The sequence below is a fragment of the Sander vitreus genome, chromosome 5 (genome assembly GCF_031162955.1).
Source record: "Sander vitreus isolate 19-12246 chromosome 5, sanVit1, whole genome shotgun sequence".
NCBI lineage: Eukaryota > Metazoa > Chordata > Actinopteri > Perciformes > Percidae > Sander > Sander vitreus.
Window position 1 is genome coordinate 19,033,910 of NC_135859.1, and position 10,158 is coordinate 19,044,067.

General features: G+C 42.4%; 1 protein-coding gene across 2 annotated transcripts in view; it reads right to left on the reverse strand.

The window, feature by feature from the left end:
• Positions 1–6,485: 6,485 nt before the first annotated feature.
• The window catches only part of ntrk2a (neurotrophic tyrosine kinase, receptor, type 2a), a 90,540-nt gene continuing 86,867 nt past the window's right edge, over positions 6,486–10,158 (reverse strand). For both annotated transcript variants that reach the window (XM_078250856.1, XM_078250855.1), the window contains 2 exons: positions 8,347–8,505; positions 6,486–6,671 (listed from right to left, as the gene is read on the reverse strand). In XM_078250856.1, the coding sequence (XP_078106982.1) occupies positions 6,486–6,671; positions 8,347–8,505 (345 nt within the window). The remainder of the gene's footprint in view (positions 6,672–8,346; positions 8,506–10,158) is intronic.

The window sequence follows — 10,158 nt, forward strand, 5'->3', positions numbered from 1 at the left end:
GACTCTGGGACCTTGATTTCCAAAGGAAATGCAAAATTTACTTTCATCAGAGAACATAACTTTGGACCACTCAGCAGCAGTCCAGTCCTTTTTGTCTTTAGCCCAGGCGAGACGCTTCTGATGCTGTGTCTTGTTCAAGAGTGGCTTGACACAAGGAACGTGACAGCTGAAACCCATGTCTTGCTTACGTCGTGCGTGGTGGTTCTTGAAGCACTGACTCCAGCTGCAGTCCACTCTTTGTGAATCTCCCCCACATTTTTTTGAATGGGTTTTGGTTCACAATCCTCTCCAGGATGCGGTTATCCCTATTGCTTGTACACGTTTTTTCTGCCACATCTTTTCCTTCCCTTTGCCTCTCTATTAATGTGCTTGGACACAGAGCTCTGAACAGCCGGCCTCTTTAGCAAGGACCTTTTGTGTCTTGCCCTCCTTGTGCAAGGTGTCAATGGTCGTCTTTTGGACAGCTGTCAAGTCAGCAGTCTTCCCCATGATTGTGTAGCCCACAGAACTAGACTGAGAGACCATTTAAAGTATTAAAAAAAATTTTATATTCTGAAAACATGTATGGATCTGGGGGTCAGGCTGTAACTTAGTCAAGCTCAGGCCCCAGAATCCCAAAACTCAACCTTTTACAACCAAAATAAATCTGCCAAAAAGCATCAGTTTTAATTTGAATTAAAATTAATAAAAGGAAATTACTTATATACTCCTGTGGAGTCCTCTAGTCTCGCCTACCGTGTACCTTTTTCCTCAAGAAGAATCATTTTAGACTACAATTAATGAGGTTAAGCATGTATTAATTGAGGATGTAGTATTACTGTGTTTAGGCAGACAGCAGGGGAGGTGTTGTGACAAAGATGTTTAGCTGGATTTAAAACTGAACCAACAAGATGCCTCTCACTTGTCTTCTGCGTTTGTAAAAGCTGATCTACTGTATGTCTTGGTAAGACAGCCTCTTCTAGCCTTACTGGAGTGTGTGTGCGTGTGTCCGTTGATTAAAAGTGTTATTTATGAGGTTGAAGTGCTGAGTACAGGGATTCTCCACTGTACACCAAGGAGAGCACTACTACCACTTGCTTACCACTCTTACTCACACACACACACACACACACACACACACACACACACACAATGCTGAGTCTACTTTCCCTTCCTCATCCACACACCAAGGTGGATTTTGTGCCGCCTTGTGCATTTCTCATTTCCTTTCCAATGACGTTTTTATTAAAAGATAAATTGTAGACAGAGCTCTGTGTAAAAAGAACATATTAATTCAGCTGTTGCTTAATTACATCAGGGATTTAGACGTACTCTCCTGTCCAATTTGCTTGTACAATTCCCTGCAAAAGCCCGCACTCGCTCCTAATCTGCAAACTAAGCAAGTGTTTTTTTTTCTTTTCTTAAGACACTGGAATTATACTGGGATTACTTGAACGGGAGAGATTTGGCATCACTCAAACACTCCATCACTGAAGTCAGTGTAGCGTATTTTTCTGTTTCTCTCACACTGCCCTGAGCATGCCCAAGCACTTCTTCTGTTTCTTACAAAGCCCCTCACTTTATATATATATATATATATATATATATATATATATATATATATATATATATATATATATATATATATATATATATATATATATATATATATATATATATATATATATATATATATATATATATATATACTTTTCAGTATATTCACTAGTGGGACCTTTGATGTGACATAACACTTTATTAATTACATTGTATCACGACAGACTGGTCCACGTTCAGAGAGAAATCATATGAGCATCACCATCATGACTCACTGTGGTCATTTTCATCACGCAACTGTATGACTGTACAGTTCCTTCTGGTGTGTGTGTTCACCCGCAGAGCACAACTGGTTGGCATTAAAACCTTTGTTTTATACTAAACAACATCCTGCTTGCAAAGACAGACATTGGCTGCTTCAATCAGAACATTTTCAGCATTTAATTACCTTGTGTGCTTTGCAATAAAGATGTTTCTTACATTTTGAGGAGAATTTCTAGGCATTGAAAGAAACATTTTAACATCTCTTTCATACTTTAACATTACAGTGTTTTGTCCTCTGTCCATCCACAAAACATCCAATATCCTTTTTTTTTTTGCTACCACGGTGGCAGTGGCAAAACCCTGTAAACACAAAGACAAATAGCACAGAACAGAAAAAATACTGAAAAACAGAGATACTGCATATAGCAAATCACAGTTCACTTTTCTTTTTTGCAGTAGTTAAGCAGTTTTTGTGGTATTACATTCTTTAGGGCTTAGAGACTCCAGAAGCATCAGAGCATAAAGGTAGTCTTAAAGATGACCTTTACGATTTTTCAGCTCCGAGAGAGAGATCTGTTAGTTGAGTCACGTTTAGCTCAAACTCAGCCTGATATTTATGATATAGTGAGGTGATAGGCAAAAGAAAATATCTATTAATATTGCTGATATACTTCTGTGAAACACAGGCTTACGTAAGGTCTTTAGAGAAGGTGTATTTTTGTCAAATAAAGCAATTGAGTGATTCCATAAATCTTAGCTGCCAAAATGTCAACCTCAGTCCTACAAGACTGGGTAAAGTCATTTATGATGAATTGGTGAACGGCGACAACAAGCCAATTCCTGATTCCTTCGTTGAATCTCATTGCATTTGAACTAGGATTCGGCTGGAATCTGAACCTGGCCCACGGACTCCAGACTCACTCTAGCATTAATCAGTCTTCTCCACACACACACACGCACACACATGACCGGGAGAATGAGCAAACAAATCTAGGGGCAGCTGTATGTCATTTTGTGTATTTGTGAGTCCCACGCAGCTACCCAATTTCTCTGTCCTCCACTTCTAAGACAAAAAGAAGAAAATATCACAATCTAGATACTGACACAGTCTCGGACACAGCAGATAGCGACGCTTATTTCTTTCAGCAGCTTATTCACATTTGTACATGTATTTTGTTCATTCCTCTCGCTGTTATTTCATTTTACAAAAAAAAGTAGCACTTCTAGAGACCAAGGTTTAAGACTATCACATATAGTATAGGCAGCATAGAAGAGGAAAGTTGGTTGAGTAATCTATTTTACAGTAGGTCACTTGAAGAAGAGGAAGAAAGAGAGAAGTCTGATTGTCAGTCCCTCCTTTTCTGAGGTGTCCATTCATACAGCAGTTGTTTTTTCCTCCAGTTTAGTTTTTCTTTGTTTGACCAATATCTTTGATCTGAGGCATCGATGCAAAGACAGTTGATCTTTAGCTGGAGTTACATGTAAAGGTTCACAGAGCGCACCTGCGTTGTGCTGACAAGTCCTCATCGTAACAAACCCCTCTCTCACAGCCTCTTCCTATAACTGTCAAAAAACATCACTGTTGTTCAACTTGACACAGTTCATTCTTAAAAAAAAAAAAGGAAACACATCAGGTACACAGTGCAGCCAGCTGAGATGTTGCGTTGACGTACTCCACTCTTTTGACATCGTAGGCGTTTATATGCACCCTGTTTGTTTCTTACACAGGCCCTCACACACCCTGCCCTCTGTTATTGCACAGAGTTATTGTGTGGCAGGTTTTTTTAAAATTGTTTTGAGTGTGCTAACTCAGTGCAAACTCTACTTGACTATACAGCAGGGATGGATTTTGAGGAACTTGTAAGCCTGCCTTGTCAAGGCTGCAGCCATTAACCCCTCACACTCATGCTCTGACAGGTGACAATAATTTTGCAAAGTGTCCAAATAAATCTAACACTGTGGCAGAAAAGTGAAACATCCATCCCTGTTGTAGAGTACGCTGAACGTGAGGGCAGGCTAAGTAGCTGTTAAGGGGGAGCCTGACATAACAATACATATACACTCAAGATTATCTTACACAATAGCTAAAACATAGTTAAACCAGTTATCAGTTTTCACTTTGTTGTTGCAAAAGGCAACCTTAGATATAGAAAGAAATGTACAAAAGGCTCCTTAATTTATAAATCAATCAAATCAACATTTTCAAACGATTCAAAAGTTCACAAACATCATTACTATCAAGTGCTGTTATTAATAAACAAAAATACTTATAATTCCAGATTGATGTTTTACAGCTCATTCAAATGGCTGTGAGTGAAACCTCAGTGATTGTGATTCTTGTCTTTAAAGAGTAAAATATGCCCCAGTAAAATGCAAAAACAAACATTAAATGCGTTTCCTTGCATGCATGTGAGCTGTTGTGTTTATATATACAGAGGTGTCTGTAAGCATTTTGACCAGATACAGTATGTGAGCTGTACTGTAAGTGAGTGAAGTGGTTCTAAATAATGGGGATGTGTGGTGCATTAGAGTTCATTTTCAGTGTAAGCTGTAGGGGGGATTGCCAGTAATATGTGTGTGAAGTGTGTTTGCGTGTGCATGTGTTTTGAGGCCAGCCGGAGGAATGTGATGGGAGCGTCAAGTCAAAGTTGTGGCTTTACAGGACACCTGCAGGCCACAGTAATGATGGATGTTCACGTTCACTTTCTCCCCGAGGACATTCACACCTCCTCTCTTCCCCCCTCTCCCTTCCTTTTTCACTCCACTATCTTCTCTTTCTCCTTCATCTTTCTCTATATGACCCATTCATACCTTTTCACTCCCATCCTCTTCTCTTTTCTACTCCATTGCTTCCGTTCTGAACTCTCTACCTTCCTCTCCATTTCTTTCCCACTATGCATGATTACCTCTCCTCTTATTTCTCCTCTCCATTGCTCCTCATTCGAGCCCCCCCCACCCCACTCTCTCCCTGTTTTCTTCTCCTTTACCTCTCCTCTCCATCCCTCCATCTTTCCTTCTCAGCCATAAAACAATAAGTCTTGAATGTCTGTGAGGAGACTGTGCTAATGGAGCCCATTAGGCTGTAATGAAATATACATTACACCATTACAGTGGACGGGGCCTGGCTAAAGCACTGCACCGCTCAAATAATAAAACATGCACAATTCAATTTCCGTCGTGTGTGTGTGTGTGTGTGTGTGTGTGTGTGTGTGTGTATACACAGATGTGGTTTTCAAGGATGTCTAAGTGCTGAGAGCCTTGATGATTTAATATGGGTTGACCAATTGAACCACACCTTCTACAGCGCCGTCGCCCACACATCTGACCACTCAGAACCCAGCCTCCCTTAGCAACTTTTACACCCCCACCCCCTCAACATCAAGACCTCACGATTGTCAGACAGCTGCAGACAAATGAATCAATTGACCTCCGACCGAGCGCTTGACATCACAAGTGAAGCATCTGTCACTTTGTTTGGGGCGGGGGGGGGGGAAATGTAGTCATCATGTTACCCTGTGCTGTATGACAGTGCAGTCCAGGCCTGAGCAAAGTAAATATGTAACAGAAAACAGTATGCGGATATGAGTGCATATATCCTCATAATCATGTATATCAGACTGTTGCATGAGGAGAGATTATAGATCAGTGCCAGACAGATCAATCTTTTTTTTACATTTCTAGAAATCACACTTACAGTATACTAGAATCACTTTGCCGTTTCCCCCCACAGCAGTTCAGTTCAGCTTTAGTAGGCACTGTATTGTTAGTGATCGTATTTTTAAGTGAAATTGGCCAACCCGAAATAATCTTTGTCATCTCTCCTCCTAATTTTATCTGACAGGCAGAAAACCAGATTTTGTGTTTACTTTGCCAGGTAATTTTTCTGTGTGTACCAGTGTGTTAATCATCGGTCATTTCCTCTGGCCGTGTTGAATGAATACTGACATTAACACTCATGTACAGTTCTGAGGAACAGCCAGAAAGACAGACACAGACAGGGTGAGACGGGAAAACACAGTGTCTTTATGGCTCGACATAGCACAGAGCCATTTCCTCTGAAATGTCTTACCGTTGTACAGTCTCATATTTACACGCAAAAGGATAGAAGCTTCCGGAAATCCTCCCAACGCTGCACCTCCTTGAAATTTCCGGATGTCCAAACAAGTCCTGTTGTCCGACAGGCAGCGAGGGATGAGTCATTAAATTTATAAATTTTAATGTCCTGTTAATCCGGTTTTCATCAATTTAGCCCCGAGTCAGTTTAAAGCATTTGAAAAGAAGTGAGAAGCTTTTTTCCCCCCCAAAAGTTAAATTACTCTTAGTAAATGTCTTTCCGGGAAGGAAAGAGGGAAGGAGTAGAGATGCACAAAGGAGAGGAAATTGGCATGGAGGAAAGACGCGGTTGGGGATGAGTTGAGGAATATTTTGATTGCCTTTTAAGAGTTTGATAATAGCTTCACATCCTGTACAGCACGAGCACCGGACACTTCATTTATTTCACAGGTGTCACCGTGTCCACCCTAGCGCGCGCGCGCGCGCACACACACACACACACACACACACACACACACACACACACACACACACACACACACGCGCATGCAACCTCAAATGCACATACACACTAAGGTACAGTATTTATCTCCACCCAAACATCACACACATCCTCGGTCCTCGTCCTGTGTTCAGCCCAGTATATCCAGGTATACAGGTGAGGCTTTGGCCAGATTGAGGAGCAGACCGTGGATTTCTTTGATGTTGAGTCTCATGTGCGGCTCTCTCTGCCAGCAGCCCAACATCAGGTCGTATACTTCTTTAGGACAGGTCCTGGGGCGCTGCAGCACCCTGCCCTGGGTTATACACTCTATCACCTACAGAGGAAGAAAGACAGACATTGAGTTTAATGTCAGCGGTAGTCTTTATTTACAAAACAAAACAGAAAACTGGAACGTCCTCAACAAAGTCACAACTTTCTGCACGTTGAAGATAATGGAGCATCTGCTCGGTGAAGTTGTTTCACCTCACTGCAGTGGCATACAGTGAAAATGTCACTGTGAATAAATTATTTACTGGAGTGATGAAGTTGGACGACACTGGAGCAGTCAACCAGACAAATCAAATCCAATTTCTCAACAGCAGTTTTGGAAACCCACACTGCAGAGTAGAGCTCTCTGGTACAAAGAGTATATATCATTCCCTGGCAGTGGTTTGTAAAATATCTATACAGTTATTAGCCTGCAATATAATTAAGTGTTTTATAATTTCCTCAACCATTAAATTGTGTGTGTGTGTGTGTGTGTGGGGGGGGGGGGGGGGGGCAGGCTGGTTCTACCTGTGTGTTGCAAACCAATTAATGGCTACTACTGAGCTCCAAAAAACAGGTGTGTCTTCCAAACTGCAATGTATCCATTTAAAAAAATGCAATACATTAAGATTTTCATTCAAAATCTCTACATTATTAAGAATTTAGTTTGTAATCATCATTATGCTAATCAAGCAGCTACCTACTCATTCTGTGATTGTTATCAGTTTTTGAGAGTAGATATACATATAATGGAACAAAACTCCATATTCTGTGTAAGAATTATCTGAGCTGAGTCAGATTTGGTTCAGGATGAGTGAACTGTGAATTGAGAAACTTTTAATTGATGTAAATGGGAAAAGAAGACCATTGAAGGGGTTAAAGGTTGATTTTGGATGTAACCAGAGTAAATCAAAAGAAAAGGGACTGCTGACATGGTTAGAATCTGTAACCAAAAGACATCATAAGGTTAAGGTGAAGGGTTGAAGGGCTCTGGTACAGCTTTGTTTTCAGGAAACGGGGTCAAGACCCTGAGTGTATTAAAGGTAGATTTGTCAGTTATTAATCATTCAGAATATATATAAATAAAACAGCCAGTAGTTTACATTTTTAATTATTAGTTTACTTGGTTGTGACATATATTCTCTATCAGCTTGTTCCAGCTTTTCAGTGAGGCTATAAGATTTTAACACTGAGTGAAATCTTACATCTTCCGATATTTTTTTTTATGCTGCAACACTCAATGAGAATATTCTACATTGTGCATCATTTATACACATCTCCCCCAAGGTTCAGCCTGATGTAACTTTGGGATGTTGATGTGTGGCTGCATAGCACGAGTCTGTTTCGACTAATCCAGAGGCAGGCCAAAACACCAACAAAACAGCCCAAGAAAAGCTTTTAGTGCAGTAATTTGCTCCAAGCTCTTCAGCTCTGCCATACCTCACAATTAATTTAAGACATTTTAGCTTTATATACTGAGATGACTCAGGCCAAAGGATTCGCACAGCGTATACTGATTAGAAACTTGCACACAAAACTGATCAAATATTTAGTCTTATTTTTAACTGAAGGGCTGTTTTCTCATATCTCGGGGCTGCGACTTTGCCATCACTTATTAAGGTGGAGGTGCCTCCATGGTAACATTTACATAAAACTATGTTGCTTTGTACTTTGACTTCTTTTTGTTTAGATGTCACATTACACCATTGTGACGGATAAGTGACTGTGACTTTATACTGTACCTCATTATTGGAGAGCTGGTACCAAGGCTGTTTTCCATAGGTGAAGATCTCCCAGAGAACAACTCCGAGACTCCAAACATCACTTTCTGTGGTGAACTTTCTGTACATGATGCTTTCAGGGGGCATCCAACGGATTGGTAACATGGTGTGACCTCCAACCTTTGAAAACAAACAAACAAACAAACAAACAAACAAACAAACAAACAAACAAACAAACAAACAAACAAAGTATAAAGTCAGTACGGTGAATGTAAGAGGAAAATTTAGCGAGCTGATAAAGGAATACTTCACCCTCAAAATGACTGAAGTTATAGGAAGTACAGTATTAGGGGGCCGCACGGCGTGGACGTGGCCCCCTATTACTTCAATTCAAAACAAATTGTCTCCATTTTTAGATTCTTCGTTCACCATGGAGGCATGCGAGAATCACATTTTTCTTCAAGAATTCAATGTAACACAGGGTGAGACATTGATTAATTGATTTACAAATTATCATTTTGAGGGTGACTGTTATTCCTTTAAGCATCTTTAGAGTCATCCCATTCTCTGACAGACATGTACGCTCTACATTTAGTTCTCTTTAATTCTGCAACATCATGCATTTCGAAGATATTTGTCACGCAGCTTTTCACATTTCAGGTTCACTCAGGAATTTCACTTCTCCGGGAACCATCACCTTATCGTGGTGGAGAGGTTTGTGTGTCCCTATGAACCTGAGGGCTGTGTTGTCTGGAGCTTTGTGCTCCTGGTAGGGTCTCCCAAGGCAAAGTGGTCTCAGGTGAGGGGCCAGACAAAGAATGGTTCAAAAATCCTATGAAACATCGAGGAAGGGATGAAGTGACCCTGCCCGGAGGAAGCCCGGGGCCCCCGTCTGGAGCCAGGCCCAGATGGAGGGCTCGTCAGCGAGCGTCTGGTGGCCGGGTTTGCCACGGAGCCCGGCCGGGCACAGCCCGAAAAAGCTACGTGGCGGACATCTCTCCATCCCATGGGCCCACCACCTGTGGGAGGAACCGCTGGGGTCGGGTGCGCTGCCACATGGGTGGCAGTGAAGGTCAGGGGCCTCGACGGACCAGACCCGGGCAGCAGAGGCTGGCTCTGGGGACGTGGAATGTCACCTCTCTGTGGGGGAAGGAGCCGGAACTTGTGCGGGAGGTGGAGCGCTACCGGTTAGATCTGGTGGGGCTTACCTCTACGCACAGTCTTGGTTCTGGAACCATACTCCTGGATAGGGGTTGGACTCTTTTCTTCTCCGGAGTTGCCCAGGGTGTGAGGCGCTGGGCGGGTGTGGGGATACTCACAAGCCCCCGGCTGAGCGCCGCTACGTTGGAGTTTAACCTGGTGGACGAGAGGGTCGCCTCCCTACGCCTGCGGGGCTCCAGTCGGGGACTCCATAGTTCTGCTGGGGGACTTCAACGCGCACGTGGGTAATGATGGAGAGGCGTGATTGGGAGGAACGGCCTCCCTGATCTAAACCAGAGTGGTTGTTTGTTGTTGGACTTCTGTGCTAGTCATGGATTGTCTATAACAAACACCATGTTCGAACATAGGGATGCTCATAAGTGTACTTGGTACCAGAGCACCCTAGGCCAAAGGTCAATGATCAATTTTATAATCGTTTCATCTGATCTGAGGCCGTATGTTTTGGACACTCGGGTGAAGAGAGGGGCGGAGCTGTCAACCGATCACCATCTGGTGGTGAGTTGGGTCAGGGGGTGGGGGAAGACTCTGGACAGACCTGGTAAGCCCAAACGGGTAATTGGGAACGTCTGGAGGAGGCCCCTGTCCGACAGACTTTCAACTCACACCTCCGGC